The sequence below is a fragment of the Oryzias melastigma genome, linkage group LG4 (genome assembly GCF_002922805.2).
Source record: "Oryzias melastigma strain HK-1 linkage group LG4, ASM292280v2, whole genome shotgun sequence".
In the NCBI taxonomy this organism is placed as follows: Eukaryota; Metazoa; Chordata; class Actinopteri; order Beloniformes; family Adrianichthyidae; genus Oryzias; species Oryzias melastigma.
In genome coordinates, this window is record NC_050515.1 from 30,490,766 (window position 1) to 30,509,855 (window position 19,090).

Below are 19,090 nucleotides of genomic sequence, written 5' to 3' on the forward strand. Positions count from 1 at the left end.
GACTAAATATCGCGATATATCGCAATATCGATATTTTGGCACACCCCTACCGTGAGGTACCCAGTGATTCCCAGCCCTAGTTTACACTGGAGCAAAATCTTTCAATTAACAAGTTCATGATTCAATCAATATTACACTGTTTTAAGACAAGAGAGATATAAACTGAACAAAGAGATATAAACTGAACAAAGTTTAAAACTTCATCACTAAAATATACATCCTTACATTTACGCCTAAAGCATTTCATTTTAACTTAAAAAATATGAGAAATATTTTTGAGAAATTGATATTGTCTTGAAACTGGAACTGGATTTAAAATCTTCTTCCTTAAAGGATAACCAAACAGGGAAGTTGGTTTCTAACTGCGCCCACAGTTGAAATGTTAAAATCCAGTCAGAGGGGCGGGGCTGGAGAACAGGACTGTTATCATTACTGGAGCTGCAGATCTTGACGTCAGACTTTTGAAACTTACATGGTTTGACCAATCACAAAATTAAACTGCAATACCTCAATTCAGCCTGTAGGGGGCAGCACACAGGCGGTTTTGACTATATTTTCAAGAATTAAACAATTGTATTTTTAATTTGTCGGCCATGACCAACAGACAGCACTTTTAAAGCCCCATTTATAGAGATCAACAGACAAAAAAAGTTGATTTAGGGTTTGATTACCCTGTAAAACATTTCGCTGTGGCTCAACTTCAGGACAACATCACCTAAACAAACATGAACTGATATGGGATGTTCTTATTACAGACAAGAAAGAATGATGATGTACAAACCCTGTACTTCTCTCCATGGGTGGAGTTTGCAACAAGATGAGTAACCTTGGTGCTGAAGTCTTTCCGGATTGTTCCACCCATGTGATGGACCAGATTTACCAAGTTCTTCTACAAGCAAAAATGACAGCAAAACCTGAGCACCACACTTCCTGGTTGTTTTGGTAGATGAGTGAATTCCACATTCTGGGTTTGAAAGCATGTGATGGCTTTCTGGCTGACGTTACATTTAAACACAGATAAAATAATGAGGAGTGCTGAATGAACCCACCATCTCGTCTTTGTTTCTGAAGCCTGTTAGACACAGGGACAGGTTGAGCATAGCAGTGCAGTAAAGAGGACGGCATGAGAAGAGCAGAGGCTGCCAGGAGACAAGAGATGGGCAATGAGAAGGTGGACCTCACCGCAGAAAAACATTTTTAAATCACATTGTGTTCCTTCTAAGGGAGGAGTCTGCAACCGTCAGCACTAAAAAAGTCATTTGGGAAAATTTCTATGACAAAAACCCAGTAGGTACTTATCCTTTAAAGAAATTCAAATACACTACATTGTATTTATGCTGCTGTTACTTTTGTTCCACCTATAGGTAGATGTAGTGTTTTGTCACAAATAAAAAACAAAATACATAAAGAAAATGTAAACATTTTTAGGGTTATGATGTAACAATTCTTTGGGAATCTGTAAAAAAAAAAAAAAAGATTCAAACTCGTCAACATGTTCATCAATGCAGAAAATTAAAAAAAAATCGATTTGACAGCTTTCCATGCAGGCGCACCCGTGAGTGTGTGTGTGTGTGTGTGTGTGTGTGTGTAGGTCAGAGGTCTGCAACCTTTTACACTAAAAGAGCCATGGGGTCTAGTTTCTTACCGACCAGAACCAATGAGACCCACAAAGTTCTACTACATTGTTTAAAAAAATGTACAATAATTAGGCTTTTTTGGTAATCAAACATTCATTTATAAATATAGCGTTTAAATATTACAATTATTGAATTAATATTGAATTGTCTTATCTATGTCTTTCTATATATACCCGTTTTAACTTAGTACACACTAGTTCCTTTCAAAATAAAATCAACCCTGTGTCAAAAAAGATCCTCCTGCTGCAGCAGCTCAACTTGAGTTAAAAACACTCAAACATGCTTTTTCATTAGGATTTTGAGATGCTTTTTTTGCCTTTTACTCTCAAACAACATTTTAAAAGAATCTATTTATCAAAAAAAAAAAAAAAAACTCAAAACATTTAGAATAAACTGAGTTTTTGATCGTCATTCTCTGAGATGTGAGGGATGAGAACATTTATATTTTAAGGATGACTCCAGATAGATTCGGTATTTAACACTATTTTGAAGCATTCTTTTCTCTCAGCTTTTGTAGGTTTGGTCTAAAGACATGTAAATGTCATCAGAAAATACATGTTTTAGCATTTTGTTTGTGTTCAAAGTTTAAAGATGTTTTGTTTTAATAAATAGGCCTCCATGACCAAATGTTTTGATGTTACATATAAAAAGCCTTTTGTGTGTCTAAAGTACTATATATGTTTTATTAAATATATGTTTTGAAGTGTTTCCAAAAATTAATTTATCTTTTATCTTGCTGTTTTTTTGTTTTTTTTTTATTTAATGGTTGTTCACATACAGGCGTCTGATGTTGTCAGCAGTGGTGTAAAAAACTTCAACCATAAATTCATATAAATTACGGATTAAAATTAAGCTAAATAAGTATCCCTTACTTTTTAGAATTATTATAATTATAATTTTAGCCGGAGAGCCAAAGCGAAGTGTCAAGTCCAACATGTGGCTCCAGAGCCTCCGAGTGCAGACTCCTGCCTTACAGCAACAACCAGTCAACACGAGCTTAAAGCCACTCGTGAAGCTACACTTACTTCTTCTTTCGCAGCACAGTGCAAGACAACAGGAGGCCCAACAATGCGGCTGTCCTGCCTGTGAAGAAAGCTGTAGTCTGAGGAGTTGAAGTCCATGAGGACAAACACCGTCTCAAACTCTGCACTGTCCCCGTCTGCAAACTCCCGGACATTCTCCGTCACTAAGAACGGAGTGTTTATGTCCTGAAAAAGAGGAATCACAAAGGAAACAAACAAATGAGTGGCAGAAGATGTGAGCTCCTTTCTGCCACTTTGATTTGATTTGAAACAAGATCAAACAGAAGACAGGAATATATTAGTTAATAAATTATACACTATAAACTAAGTTAATAAACTCAATTTGAATCGATTTTAGCTAAATAGATAAAAAAAAAATCAATTATTAAAAAAATAAAAATCTATTCAACACATGAAGCTAGAGTCTGCTAGCTTGATGCTAACATTTAATGGAATTCCCCATAGGACGGCTAATGCTAACCTCAGTCGACCTAAACATGCATTAATGACTAAATGAACATCTTTATAAACTCACAGGCATGAATTTAACAAACTCTTTGGGGGAAACATTTTTTACAGTAACCATATAAGGTCGAAAACATCGTTTTTGCTCATACTTCTTGCTCATGTCTTCTTCTGGAATAAGGTTTACTGCTATAGTGTGATCACAACCTAGTGGTCAAACTGAAACGTCCTCCAGGAGAAGCAGAACAATGTTTACAATGTTAATGATCTGAACATTTTAGTTAGAACTTCTCCTTTAGAGAATCTATGTAACACTGGATGATATTAACAATCTCAGTATTTCACTGATACATTTACAGTATGTGAACTGGATCAGATTAATTTAAATATATTCAAAACATGTAGTAGATTATGAATGTATTTCTAAACAAAAGTGTGTAAACATTTAAACTCAAAATTGAATTGAATCGATCCAGGCTCTTGTGAATCAAGTTGAGTCGTTTCTGGAAATTATTATCAATACATCGCCCTATTTGTTACTCTATTCATGAACAAAGAGCTTTTCGATTTTAAATTTCAGGGATTAATAAAAAAATTTTAATCAATCATGTTAAATACTTTGTAATTTTTGTTACAAGAAATAACTACAACTTTACAAAGGCTCTGAACTTGTCATTAAAAGTTTTCTGATCTGTATTCACTGGTCCAAATAGGGAAAAAAAAATACTTTATCCACTAATGTATCAGCTGTTTAAAATAGCCTTGGAGCACAAACAGCAGGAATAGCAATGGACGTAAACATGTCGATACAGAAATTCTGACAATCGTTTTGTTTTGTTTAAAGCATTCCCTGGTAATGAAGAAATTGAGCTTCCAGGCAGCAACAAGACAGAAAAAACATCAAAGCAGAGGATACTTCTGAAACTCCCAGGTTATGCTCAAATGTCTGCAGGTTTGGTATGTTAAAGAGTGTTAAAGCAGAATCTGGTGTTAAAGACTTTACAATGACAGCAGCACTGAAAGGTTCACAAAAACCAAACACCACTTAAGATTCATGATAAACAAAAGTTTTCAAATTATAAAAGAAACGTTACAGAAGTCAAATCAGATTAGAAAATACAGTTAAAACTGTCACTGAAATGTCACTAAAATAATTAGACATCAACAAGCTCAAATTTGCAAAAGTCAACTCTTCAAGAAAAGCTTGTGAAATTACTTTGTTAAAGGGCTTATATCAGGCCAAATCTACTTTGAGCTATTAAGTGTCTCTCCCAATCCTTGAAAGAGCGGATCCTACCATTGTGACATCACAAAGTGAGAACAGCCCCTTCCAGGAAGAGTCTGCTCCGCCCCCAGGCTAACACATACACATCCACCTTCTCCAATGCGCTAACTGATCGGCAAAATGCTTTTATATTATATGCACTAGTGCTGGGCGATATGGAATTTATATCAAGATATAAATTATTTTATATCTTGATATAAATTATTTTATATCACAATAACAATATATATCCCAATATAAAACAATAAAGTATATTTTCAGTTATTTGAAAGGCTCTCGCTAGTTTTACTCTGAAAACAGGAAGCTTCACTGACACTTTATTTTGAAGATTTGTTTACTTCCTGTGACAGCGCCGCTCATTCAGCTTTGCTGTAGTTCATAAATTAAAATCCAACATTATTCTGTATTTCAAAGCAATGCATATTTTACACCATGATATTTGACTATACTCTACTATATTTATAAAGATCGTGGATCAGCGATTTGGACGTCGTGAATATTCATACTTGAATTTTCAGGAGCAGATCGTGAGAATCCAAGTGCTCAGATACGAGTTACAGTCCTGTGCCACAGCTTGAATTACCTCTTATTTTTTGTAATCTCATACGTTCATTTTGGTGGACTTTCCTTGAGTGATAGGTTTGTTGTGTTAGCATCAGTGTGAGAATAGCTTCCTAGATTAATTGACATGTTGCCGTCTTCTGCTCCAAAAATGCAACCAGATCACATTTGTACCCTTCTTTTGCTGAAAGTGTTTCTTCTTGGACTGCCTGCATCAGTGTATCTTTCCGTTTCAACTCCAGGGAAACAACTTCAAGTGCTTCTGCATCCATTGTTCTGCACTCGTCTTCAGTAACGTAAAGCCTGTTGTAAAGCTCGCTTAAGTGTGAATCAAAGACGTAAAGCAAGTTTACGTGGTAAAACCACAAGACGGAGTTTCTTTGCAAATAATCTCTTTTTAACTTGTCTTTATTTTCACTTATATCAGTTGTTTGTGTACACACTGACGAGGTTCGGACTATTTAATGACATATTTGGCATAGTAATTGATCAAATTAGGTTATAAATATCAACGATAGAAGAGAAATGGCAGGATACACACTTTTCTATCACCCACACAATATGTATCATCATATTGCCCAGCACTTCTATGCACATTCATCTTTGCAAAAGTTCAGATGTCGTTTGTTTTTGAGGTTAGCTCTAGGATGACGTCATGAAATGGGCGGCACCCACAAGAAGTGAAAGACAGAGCCTCAGGTTTAGAGTCGTCTAACTTCTGGGTAGGAAAAGAGCTCACAGACATAACTAGTATTTCATGAATGATTTGTTCTTTAGTGTGCCAAAGGTAATGTATGATCATATATATGGATATAGTTTACTCTGAAAGCCTTAGAATAGCATGATATAGGCCCTTTAATGTTTGGTTCACAACCGTGCACCAACACTCTGGGAAAATGTGAGTTCACTCCAAGACTCCAGCTCCAGAAACTTCATCTCTTTCCGAATATCCCCTAGACACCCGTGCAGACCAGAGTTAAGTCTTATTAGAAGGTGATTGAAGAAGAAGTCAGTGAGAATTGGGGTTAAATCAGTGCTTTCCCAAAAATCCCATCAATGTTAAACAGCCAAACAGAGAAACAGACTCTGTACTGACCATAGTGACTATAGATTTTATCATCATTTTCTCCTGGGCACTCGTATCACCTTCTCTTATCTTTACCACGGGTACCTCCATCAATCTGATGGCCTGAAAAACCAAAGACCAGCATTTCATGAAAAAGAATATGATTATGAAATAAAAAAAGACTTAAAAAAGGCAAAATGAGACATGGGAGAAAACACAAAGCACACATACACATATATAAAAATTGGTTCATAGAGTGTGCATGTTGCCGGGGGGAAGAAAATGTCCCTTGCTCCATGGCCGTGCAAAGACCAAAGCCAGTAGCCTCAAAACAAAAACCAACACTGGAGGGTCTGAACTGAAAAATTAAAGAACTTGGTGTTCTCACTCAGTATGAATATTTTAGATTCAAGGTTTATAGTGGAAATCTGGAAGAAGATTACCACATTTTACAAAAACAGAAGTGGGTTTGCTCTCCTGCCTGTTGATAAAGTTAAAAGACTTTCGTTGGACGCATGGTGTACGTGAAGAGGCTGCAGGCTGAACTGTCTGTTACAGGTGACCGGGGAGTATTTCTTAAAGCTTAGAAATGTCAGCAGAGGGAAAAACTTGAGTGAAGAACCACTCAAGCAACTAAAATCTGCTCTTTGCTCCAGACTACATACACATTTCTTATACTTTTGTTCACAATATTTTTCTGTTACCCACTTCAAAGAAAATTGTGTTTTTGGATATTTTTAACATGTTCTTGCAGCAATTTTCTCATGATGAAGGAAATGTAAAATAAATCAGATTTAAGCTGCATTTTTAAGTATTTTTATTCAAATCGTGAATCTGGAGCAGACAAAAAAAATGAAGTTGGAAAAAGATTAGTCATGAAAATGACACTGGGCGGTAGAGCTGCCACAAACGATTATTTTAAACCTCACTAATCACTGATTATTTTTACCGATTAGTCGACTAATCGGGTCATGCGCAAACTGGATGTAAAACACACATCTTAACCAATTAAGATGATGATTTAAGTTTATTAAACTCTTAATAAATCATGCAGACTCTGTCCTTGTTTAGTTTCTGGTATTAAAACAAGATTAAATCAAATATGAGAGAGAGATAAGGAATATACTTTACATCAAACTCATTTTGACAGGTGACCTTTGACCCTACACCATCCATCAAACTCATTTTGACAGGTGCCCCGCCCCTCAAGATGACATAACAATTTAATGTCACTTTTATTTATTACGGGTGAATAGGGTCAAAGGTCACATGAGTTTGATGTATAAAGTATATTCCTGATCTCTCTAATGATGTCGGCCTCTGAAACAAGGAACTATTTTCACTAAAGATCCAAACTCTGGAACTCACTACCCCCCCGACATCAGAAACATAGACTGTTTTTCCATCTTTAAATCAAAACCCATATATAACCCAACAGAGTTTTATATACCCACTTCTGCTACTTCATTTTAATTAGACTTTATTTAAATGTATGCTTTATTTGTGCTTTTAACTGTACAGTGTCCTTGAGAGCTCTGAAAGGCGCTTTAAATAAAATGTATTATAATTACTACAGATAAAGTTTTGGTCTCAATGACTTCAATAGTGAAAAAAAGTCAATTTTTTGGTGCTGAACACTCACAACTTTATTCAACTTTACTCAACTCTGACTCCATAGAATATAAAGTAATGACTAATTGACTATTAAATTAGTCATCAACTATTTTAATAGTCTACTAATTGTGGCAGCCCTACTGGGCGGTCACCAAATCTACACTTTTTATTAAACTTTCTGTTGCTGCTTTAAGTCCAGCTGGTTTGTCTTCCAGTTCAGACCAAAATCACCAGATGTTCTGCTGCTTCATCAGCTGAAACTAAACGTTACACAGAGAAGATTAGCAGAAGTGCCCGCGGCGGTATGGTGTTTCATGAGCGTTTGTTTACCTCTAACACAGACGACGGATATGGAGAGGTTACAAAATTTACCAAGAGGAGAACTAATAAACATAAATAATTAGATGCAAACATGTACTCGTCATGTGGCGACTAACTCTAACTTTTACTCGCTAAAGAGGAGAAAATGATCACTACTGGTGAGTGTCAACTTCGGACCCTTCAAAATAAAAGTTCAATCGCAATAGACTCATTCCTCTATGGAGAAAAAGTTATTTTGCTATATATATATATATATCTCACTCTACATGAATGTCTTTGTTTTCCTGGTCTGAGCTGGAATCTGGATCTAAACTGTACAGCTGGATAGCTCTGATATTGCTGCTCACTTTTGCTGCATTGCTAATGTTAGGTTGGTGAGGTGAGGGGCTGTAAGCTAGCGGGAGAGTGTGTAAACAAAGAGCTCTCAGCAACAGTGAAGTGAAATGGTTTGCTCTGCACCAACAGCCCCGCCCACATCTCAGATGCAAATCTCTAATGAACTTCTGCCGCTCTGCAGAAACTATGTCCTAGAAAACAACATGGGTTTTAGGATTTTGCATAAAAACATTCCAACCATAATTAAAAGACCACTGGGAACGCTTTGACAATAGATCAAACATGAGTGGGACTTAAAACACTAAGATGTTACACACACATCTACATGTGGTCTGTCTCAACTATGACTGGTGTCGGCTGACTAGAACAGACAGAGGAACGAGGTACCTGCAGAGCTTTAAGAAGAACTCGATTTCTCCCAGCTTCTCCCACCAGGACAACGCGAGTCTCCACTTTAGGCAGCATTTCTAAGTAAAAGGAAAAAGTACAGAGTTATCATGGCAGTGAGGAGCAGCTACGAGAACTGTCCAAATAAACACATAAGAAAATGGGACTGAAAAACAGCTTCATGCAGCAGCTTCTAGCACACTTTAGCTTGCATGTAAAATGAGGATATGCAGTCTCAACACGTTCAGGCCCAAACAATGTAAACAAAAACGTAAAATAATAACATAACTCGTGTAAACAAAGTTTATCCTTAAATACAAAAGGGGTTTATACAAGTATACATACACCTTGTGTGTCTGAAGATTCATAACCCCCTTTAGTAACAGTGAAATCTGTTCAGCTTTGTTCTGTTTTACTCAGCTGCTGGACAGGACAGGGTAAATAAAAATAAATTGATTTTCTCAGGCAGTAAGTCTGTAAAATTATTCAGCAGCAAAAGGCCCGACGACGTTGAAACCACAAACTCAGGGGTGTCAAAATCAATCCTACAAGGGGCCAAAATCCAAAATACACTTTAGGTCGCAGCCCGAACAAGACACACATTTATTGAAAGCTCTAAAATTACATATTTAAAACCTAAAAATGTAACTTTTTGACATTAATATGAATAAAAAAAGTAAAAAATAAGCACAAGAGAACATCAGCTATTTATAAAAATAAAAAAAAAAAGATCTGGAAGGCTGGATATAATTATTTGTGGCGAAAGAGATTGTGGAGCTCTGATTTAAAAAAAACAATCAGCACGTCAAAAAACCATGACACCCAAAACATCCATTTTTGACGTGGAGGTCTGAACCATGCGTCATGCGTCAAAATGTGATTTGGGTATTAAAATGTGTTGATTTGGGAAGATGTAGGCATTATTTTTTTATTACTGAAGCACCGAAATTGGCACCGATTAGGAACCAAAATCAAAGAACTGCTTTGGCACAGGAACAGAATAACACCCAATCAGTGCCCCACCCTGATGATATTGATCTAATCCAGTCTAACCCAGGGATGGGCAAACGTTTTGACTCGTGGGCCAAAAAGGGTTCAAACATTTGACACTAGGATCGGACCAGGAGCAGATGCATGAGTGTTTTTGGCATGTTAGAATTCTATTTTAATAATGTAGCTTTTGTTTTCATTTTGGTGCCAACTGATTGATGTCCCTCAAGGGAAAACGGAAACTTAGTGATCACGTGGTATTGGAATGATAGAAAAAATGACTTTACGACTCACATTTGTCCCAGCCCCCCCACACACTATCAGAAATACCGATCAAGATCCACATAGAGCGTGACTTTTTATTTCACCCTTCTGCAGTGTGAACTATGACGGGAGAGGAGAGAATATTTATTTACTGGTGAAATAGTGATTCAATTTTCTTTATTTCTAATATTTTTGTTCTGTGTGTTTTTTTGGACGTCCATAGCTCCTCAGCTCTTTTTGGATGATTTGGTACCTAGGTTATATTTCAGCCACATGCTCGCCGTTTTGGCCAATTTAGATTTTTTTGTTTTGTTTTTAGGGTAATTTGGCATTTCGCTAATACTTTAGCTAGCTATCAGCTTCAGCGTTTTCAGCTACCAGCTTCAGCCATTTCAGCTATCAACTTCAGCCTTTTTAGCTTTTAGTCATCAATTTCAGCATCTTCAGCTACTAGGACTAGCAGTGGCCACATTCAGTTTACAGCATTTACACTAGCATTATCGCAGGTAATTAAATATATTTAGTTTATTAAAATTTTTTAGTATCTTTTTTTTGTAATGAAGATTACAGAAATGAATTGTTTAAAATTTGGCTATGTTTGGCTTTCTGGAAAACAATAAATGTTCACCATTAGCCTACAAACCGACCCGGCCCCCATCAGAGTAGAAAACAGTTCTGTGGCCCTCACAAGAGAAAGTTTGCTTTACATGACCAGACTTATATTGACGTAATTTTGAGAAGGAATTGGAAAAAATGCCGTGAAGCTGGTTCTTCTTACCTTCTCCATCTTCACATGCTGCGGCCAGAAAAGTGTGGTCATTGGTGACTTCAACAATCCTGGAATCACACACAGAGGAATCCGCCAACAGACTCCGAGCTGTCCCTAAGGTCAGCATGCTGCTGTCCGCCATGGTGCGAGCACAAGACCAGCCAAAGTCTCCACACTAGCGGCAGGAGCACAAGACGGTGGAAACAGTCAAATTACTGACTGTAGTTCACAGAATGACTTCAGCAGAAGAGACTAGAGTTTGTCCAGTCTCCGTCTCTGTTTACAGCCAAACTCGGACTATAAACAATGATGGACGGTAAGCTACTCCTAATTAAGTGTAACTAATGAAGGGATTAATTTATACAGGTGGTGTCTGTGAATGAAAAAGTATCCGACAAAACGTTGGAGTACGGCGACAGGCTAAAGACGTTACCATCAGTCACTCCCGAAACCTGGTGCTTCCAGGTTCCCCGCGTTAAGGTTTGGCCTCATGTGGGTGTAAGAAGTGTAACTTACCAAACTTGTGTTGTCCGAGTTTCCTATATTAAATAAAGTCAACCAAAAGAAAAACGCTAGATACTGGCTGCTAAAGTAAGTTAACTTTGATAGGCTAACTAGCTAACTTTGGTGACATTAAGCTAGCGAGTCAACTCTCAATTCGTAGACATCTCTCTGCGGTCTGCGCGCGGTTGGAAAGCGTGGATAAATAAATATAGCCCAAAGTTCAAATACCGTATCAAAGCATCGCGTCCTCCATAAGGTAAGGTAGTCCAAACAAGCGTTTTCGGTTTGTTGACAGCTCAGTGGATCCGTAGGTTCTGTAAGGCTCAATTCAAAAAGCAAAGCACACAACGGCAAGCTCTCTGATTGGACAAGAGTGGCGTGACGACAATAGCGTCATTCATACGAGCAAGCTGATTGGACCATTCATTCAAATCGGGACGCACTCATCACTCCATCGACACGCCCATGATGCATTTAAAAAATGTCGGGAAAAAGCAGACACACACCAAATAGTTATTATTTATTCATTTATTTATGCACTTGTAAATAATAACAATAACACAATAGATATTATTTGTTAACTTTTTGTTTGTTGTTGGCACGTGAAAGTTAATCTCTGACGAGCTTTAGGCTGGCATCATTAGTGGCCATTTTTTGAGAAAGGCTTTGAACACACCACGAACACTAGTCTGCCTCTGCTGATTTTAGATTTTGCTTCTGCTTTTTGTCTATTAGACACCTTGTTAGTCTGCAGTGATATTAAGGGGTCATATGAATAAAATATATCTGATTCAACTTCATAATTTCAGCCTGTTGGATATCAAAATTCTATCTCATTCTGGAAATTGCTACTTGTAGTTTTTTGTGGGTATGTTTTATTTATGTGATATGAGACTGAGATATGTCCAGGGGAGAGACAGTGGATATATCGGTAGAAGGATGCTGAGTTTAGGGATGCCAAGAGTCTGGAGGAAGAACAAAGAGGAGATTTATGGATGCAATGTAGGAAGGCATGCGGTAGCTGGTAGAGGATGCAGAAGAAGGAGTTGGATGAAGGAAGCTGACTTGCTGTGTAACCCTCCTGAAGTGAAAACCTGGAAAGAAAAGAAGAAAATATAATGCAATATATTATATTTTCAGCCCATAGGAAGGGATGACAAAGTGTTCAGCTCCTTCAAATTCTAGCTTTAAAAGCCTTCATACTTTCATCTAGAGCCGTGTTAAACTCATTTGGGACAAAATCCGAAACACACCTTAGGTCACAGGCCGAACAGGATAAACATTTATTGAACACTCTAAGACTACATTTTTAAAACTTTAAAACCATAACTTTTTAACACAATTATGAACTAGATACTGTATATAACATTACCTGTGATAATGCTAGTGTGAATGCTGTAAGATGAATTTGGCAGCTAGAGATGATAGTGCTGATAGCTAAAAATGCTGAAATTGATAGCTGAAAACACTGAAGCTGAAACCCAGCTAAAATATTATGTTAAATGCCAAATTAGGCTAAAAAAACAAAAAATTAGGTAAGCCAAAACAGCTAGTATGTAGCTGAAATATTTGCTAAACTCCAAAATAGTCTAAAAAATCTTAGTAAATGCCAAAATAGTCCAAAATGCTACCAGAATGCCTGTTTTGAAAACTTTAAAACCGTAACTTTTTAGCATAATTATGAATAATAAAACGGCAGGAACATTATTCCAGAATAAATCAACTTAAACCTTAAATAACTTTCAATTTTTTACTCTCAATAAAAATATATTTCGTCAAAATTCTACAAGTTAGAAATAAGTGCAAGATAACATCGGACCAATAATGACAATAAAATAAAATTATCTGGAGGGCCGGATAGAATTACCTCACAGGCCTCGACTTTGACTCGTGATCTAGAGAGTAATAATTCCAGATTAAAAGTCCCACTCCAATCCTCTTCTGATCAATTGTAAAATGGTTCCCAGTGGTCTTTTAAATATGATTATGCAGTTTTTGACAAAAATAAAAGAACTGTTTTGTTTTCTTGAACATACCGTAGTTTCTGTAAAGTGGCAGGAGTTCATTAGAAATTCACCTTTGGGTTTTGGGCAAGAGTGTTGGCATGGAGTAAGCCTGGGCAAATTTCCTATCCTCCCGGTATCTTACAGCCCCTCACAACCACATGCTAACTTTAGCAGTGCAACAACAATTTACAAGCAATATTGGTGGAGTCCAGCCATGGAGTTTTGACCCAGATTCCAGCTCAGACGAGGAAAACAAATTTGTTAAAGTACCACTCTGATGAAAATCAGTTACATCCAATACTTACGGTAGCAGGACTGAGAACGCCAAAGACTCTAAAAATGGACACAGTGCCTCCCCGTTTGACTCTCAGCATTAAGGGGTTGGACTGGGGGGGTTAAACCACTAAATGGTTCCCGAGAGCGGCTGTGTCTGCAGCTCACCGCTCCCCCAGGGCAGGGGTCAAATGAGGAGAACAAATTTTACACATTGTCGTGTGTGACAACTAATGGGACTTTAGTCTTTAGATTTTAAATGCTACAAGAAAAAATATATATATATATATATATATATATTTTCTAAATATGAAAATGGTAATTTCTTTTGACATGACTCCCTTTCAAAATCAAAGACATAAAATCCTCTCACTGCAGCAAATACTGTAGTAGGTAGTTGAAGGTCAGACTCAAAAAAAGACTATATACAGTTTATGACCTTTAGAGTGTTTTTTGGACCATACAGCACAATTAAAACCCTTGAAACAGTTGGTGTTATGATCCACCATGTGTAAATTCTGGTTGTTTTACTGACCCTGAGTTCGGTGGTACATGGCGGTCTGTTGAAATGTTTTAGTATTAATTATGACACTGTTATGCTTGATGGATTGTTGGAGCATTATGGGTACCAGGAGTATGGTGGAGGGACATGTACCATTCTTTAAATGTTTGTGAATAAGTTGAATAAAATTTGACTTCTTTGTTTCGATGAATGTGCCTCATGAAAAACATTTCGATTTTCTTCAACCAGAGATCCACAGAGGAGGGTCAAAGAGCCACATGTGGCTCCGGAGCCTCAGGCTGCAGACCTCTGGTTTACATTCTCTCTCATCAGCTTATACCCCTTGAGTTATCACCAACAACAATGAATAGCACACTCAAAGAAATGGAGCTCAACAACTATTCCCTCAAATAATGCAATTCTAACAGATGCTGAAGTGGAGAAAAGCAGGCTTATGCCCATCAAAAATATATTTACCCAGATGGGAGCCTCAGAAAGAGAATGACAGTCTATGATGCAATAGTTCTTGCTCGGCCAATTATAGCTATTAATATGCTTTTGTATAAAACCTTAAAGTATAGTGTGGTGACTGTTGGAAAAAGCATCATATATGAGCAGAACAACCCTTGTACATCCTTACAGAATAAGTTTAAATAAACATCACTTCTAGATTCCCCAAAAGGTGTGTGATGTCATGGTGTGATATAAACTTTATCATTTTTATGTTGTGGTTTAGTGCAGGTGTGCCGCAGGAAATTCATCATTTTCACTGATCTAAAAACATTTTCTATCACCAGGAGATCAGCTCTGTTTTCATCCAAACAGGCCCAGATAAAACACTGAATAGTTAGGAATATGAAGGAAAGATAAAATACTTTTTTCTTTGTGTTTATTTGATTCCAATAAAGAGTTTTTAATAAGAATGACGGTCCCGCGATTTAGCCACATCTAGCTGTTTTTGGAGAAGTTCCACCCCTATAACTGTCTCCACCAATCATTCCTGGAGGCCTAATCCTGTCATCAGTCTGACCAATCAAAGGTTGTTAACATCCTCACTTTTTGTTCTCATAAAGTCTCACAGTTGCAACAAAAGTAACATCTAGTTTGTGTTTAGCGGTGTAGCTTCTCGTGGAATCCGGTCTCAGACCGTGGAAAAAGTGAACAAAATAATGAAGCTCAGAGACGTGAGTTTGTCCAGCATCAGAGTCAGATTTTTGCCCTGCATCTCCCATAATGCATTGGGTTAAAGTGACAGCACTTCTGCACTATGCTACCAAAAAAAAAAAACGATTTATTCACTCAAAAATGAAAAAAAAAAAAAACATTTCCTGTTAAAATTACATTGAGTATTAAAACTAAATTAAAAAAATAACACTTCAAAATGTTCACTTTTCTGTTGGTTCAATTGAATATAAACATGAATTTAATGTTTTTGTGTGTAAAAAACAAGCATGTGGTGATCATATAATTGTTCAAAAATTACAGTTGTTCTGGCAAAAACATTTAAAGAAATATATATTTTTTAAAATCACTCTTTGGAAAGAATATATTGTTCACACAAAATTGCATATTAATAAAGATATTAAATTAATAAAGGGAAAAACAACAACTTGAGCAAATGTTTAACTAATTTAGTTGAAAATTATTTTTGAAAACTATCATGACTTATTACAACATTTAGGAAAAACAGCCGCAAATTCCAGTTTTTCTGCCTGAAATATCATAAAAAATGATCATGAGATCGTGGAGAGACTGTACCTCAACAAACTATAGAGTTTCTTCTGTTTCACATATTTGGATGCTGGTGCGCCACAGAATTCTTCTCAAGGAAAAAGTGTATCTGGACTCAAAAAAGGTTAAAAACACTGTTCTAGTGAACCATGGCTGAGACGGAGTATTTTAGTAGATTCAGTTAAAGCCTGTACCCATAGGAAAAATCTGTTGCTCAAATGTGGCTCAAGCTCATCTCCTGAGATCAGTTTGAGCGTCTCATCTTTGTATCATTCTGTGCTCATTTGTGTCTTAACTCTTGCTCCTAAGGGACCCTTAGGAGCAAGAGTTAAGCAAAGATGAGCAAAGACATCAACAAGACAAATGAGCTTGAATTGAGATAAGCTTTTTGAACAAGACTTAAGAAGTGGGAGAAACAAAAGAGATCTCATAATAGTCTCACTCTGATCTAAATTGTCTCAGCTGTTTTAAAGAAGGATTAAGGAGATAAGTTAGACAAATCTGAGAAGGATTAGCTCTAAAAGAGATCTCATTATTGTCTGTTTCATGTCTCTTTCATTTCTCTTGAATAATGTCTCACCAAAGCCATTAATGAGAACGATTTGAGAAACAGTAAAAACAACACTAAATATGTAAATGTTACATTTTATTTGGGATTTGGTCAGCACCATCAGTACAACATTTGTATTGGGATAACAGCATTAGACTCTTTACATTTTTTAGACAAAATACAGAAATATAAAACATAAATGAGATACAAAAATAAATTAAATACATGCTCTGACATTGTTTACTAACCCCCTTGTTGAAAAGTCGGTTTTAACAAAATTCTTTTTTTTAAATAATTTAAAAGTACTTTAACCCTTGTGCTCTCTTATGGGGTCAAGATGACCCTACCATTACATTGATGTGTGATCTCTCCCATAACAAATGTGGACAGGATCTTATGTCTGCCACGGACACCAGACAAGATTAAAAATCCTTGGAAAAAAAACTTTAGCGCGCTGTCTTGTGGGGTCCAGATGACCCCACTTTTAATGTAAACATGTCCAGGATAGCACACGAGTTAAAACCACCTGGCTTCTTAATGAACTATTTTGAGTACAACCAGAAATACATTCACAAAATTGTGTCGTATTATACCCGGAGATCTAACTTTTTCAAACTTTTTTTATGTAATTGCATTAAGTACATGAACTGTGGCATACTCAATCTGGCCGACGTGGTGATAATGAATACTTCTAGATTCTAAACAATGAACACACTGACAGCACTGCTGAGGTACAAGGAGGAATCTTACTTGGCTTTGAAACAACAGAACTTACATGCTTCCAAATCCTAGAACACACTTGGCTGGAAGTGTATTAAAACTCCTGGTCCACGAAAATTAAAAACAAAAAATAAATAAAGGATGAAGGAGTAACCAGTCCACATACTGTAGATCACAGCAGTGGCCTACTGCTCAGAACCTGCTCTGGCCGTACATTTGCTGACAAACGCTTTCTTGAGCTTGACCTCCACAATTTTTTCCCAACCAGGTGGAGTGGGACATCTCAGGACACAGGCTGTAAAACAAGAACATTAAAATCTAGTATGACTAAAATGACAATAGATGGCATATAACAAATATAACACTTCAAGATGCAAGCAAATTATAGTTTTATTAGATCAGCTGCATAATGCTGCCATGAGATTTGATTTACATGTCATCTGATGAGCCAAAATAATCATTTCTGGCATCTAAAAACAGCCAGAATTCAGTTAAGATGACATATTACACATGACCTCTATAGCTGTTAAAGGAATTTAAATTCAGCATGTTACTTCTTTGGGCAGTAAAAATCTAACAAATAAGTTCAAATCGGTTTACTTAAAGATGGGTTAGATCAGGGGTGTCAAACTCAAGGCCTCCAGGGCCAGCCTGATGCTGGTCTTCTATAAATCCTGCCTTATCTGCTGCTCATTACCTGGATCACGTGTGTTTAGCCAATGAGGAGCTGGAAAACATGTAAGACACCAGCCCTTGAGGCCTGGAGTTTGACACCCCTGGGTTAGATGCTATTGGACAATAATTCATTTTGAGTGTTGAACTTATATTTTGATAGCAATCATTGCTATACTGTAGCCTGATTGAACATGTTTATTGTTCCCAGAATTCTAGCATAAAATGCCCAATTTTAAGAAAAACTCACTTAGGATTGCGTCGACGGATCCGCTTTCCTTCTTTTCCGGAGGGATCATTTCCAGGAAGACCAAAAGGGATTTTGATACTCCAACAGTGAGGACATGATTGGACAGTGCATGAAACTGATGCATGTGATGTGGTTTAGATGTGTGGTTCATGGCAGCAGGGCAGAACGATGACTCGAACACACCACACCCAGGGAAGAGCTCCTGCTGGCCTGATGGTGAAGATGGGCTATGGTGAAGTCTCTCTCCACTGAGGTTTCAAAGAGTCTGAAGCTCTCAGACCTGGTCTGGATCTGAAAGAGAGAAACAGTAGAAACAATACAAGGGTGAGAAATGACCAAAACAGGTTATTATTCTGTTTATTTGCTGCTTTTAGTGCATTCTTAGCTCTAAAACATTTCTGTTTCACTCCCATTTCTTATTGATGCTCATTGAAGCTCTACTTGGAACTAGGACTGCCGCGATTAATCGACTAAACGACTATCAAAATAATCGATTAGTCGAGTAATCGACGACTAATTTAATAGTCGTTACTTTGTATTAAATGGAATCAGAGTGTAGTAAAGTTGAACAAAGTGAGCGTTCAGCACCGAAAAAAATACTTTTTTATATTTTAGTCAGCGAGACCAAAACTTTATTTTTGGTTAAAAATAGTTCCTTGTTTCAGATGCCGACCTCACTTGATTTAATCTGGTTTTAATACCAGAATCTGATGAAGGACAGAAGCTACACGATTTCTTAGAAAGTTTAATAAACGATTATCTAAATTATCTTTACTTTCTATTAGTTTAAAGCTAATGATGATTAAGATGAGTACTTTACATCCACTTTAGTTTGCCCATGACCCGATTAGTCGACTAATCAAAAAAAAGAATCGCTGATTAGTCGTCTGTTAAAATAATCGTTTTTGGGAGCCCTCCTTGGAACCTTGTAAACCCTTGTGCAATTCTAGGCATGTTTACATTTAAAGTGGGGTCATCTGGACCCCACAAGACACCGCGCTGAACTTTTATTTTTTCCTCAAGAATTCTTTTTTTTTTTATCTTCAATGGTGTCCGTGATAGACATGAAATCCTGTCCAACTCTGTCATGGGAGGGATCACACATCAATATAAGGGTCATCTGGACCCCATAAGATAGCATAAGGGTTAACACTCGTCCTAATAT

General features: G+C 36.9%; 1 protein-coding gene and 1 long non-coding RNA gene across 15 annotated transcripts in view; both read right to left on the reverse strand.

Moving 5' to 3' along the window:
• The window catches only part of ect2 (epithelial cell transforming 2), a 47,726-nt gene extending 36,138 nt beyond the window's left edge, over positions 1-11,588 (reverse strand). For 6 of the 10 annotated variants that reach the window (XM_024259051.2, XM_024259049.2, XM_024259046.2 and 3 more), the window contains exons 1-7: positions 11,450-11,588; positions 10,727-10,892; positions 8,695-8,774; positions 6,067-6,159; positions 2,663-2,845; positions 1,050-1,139; positions 782-889 (exon numbers count right to left, since the gene is read on the reverse strand). In XM_024259051.2, the coding sequence (XP_024114819.1) occupies positions 782-889; positions 1,050-1,139; positions 2,663-2,845; positions 6,067-6,159; positions 8,695-8,774; positions 10,727-10,859 (687 nt within the window). In that variant the 5' untranslated portion in view covers positions 10,860-10,892; positions 11,450-11,588. Of the gene's footprint in view, positions 1-781; positions 890-1,049; positions 1,140-2,662; positions 2,846-6,066; positions 6,160-8,694; positions 8,775-10,726; positions 10,893-11,233; positions 11,396-11,449 lie in introns of those variants that run through there. The other 4 variants (XM_024259053.2, XM_024259052.2, XM_024259048.2 and 1 more) reach the window with 2 other exon arrangements.
• Positions 11,589-16,362: 4,774 nt separating this feature from the next.
• Positions 16,363-19,090, reverse strand: part of LOC112137052 — a 5,459-nt gene continuing 2,731 nt past the window's right edge. For all 5 annotated transcript variants that reach the window (XR_004947818.1, XR_002917472.2, XR_004947817.1 and 2 more), the window contains 2 exons: positions 17,926-18,216; positions 16,363-17,298 (listed from right to left, as the gene is read on the reverse strand). This is a non-coding gene — a long non-coding RNA (uncharacterized LOC112137052). The remainder of the gene's footprint in view (positions 17,299-17,925; positions 18,217-19,090) is intronic.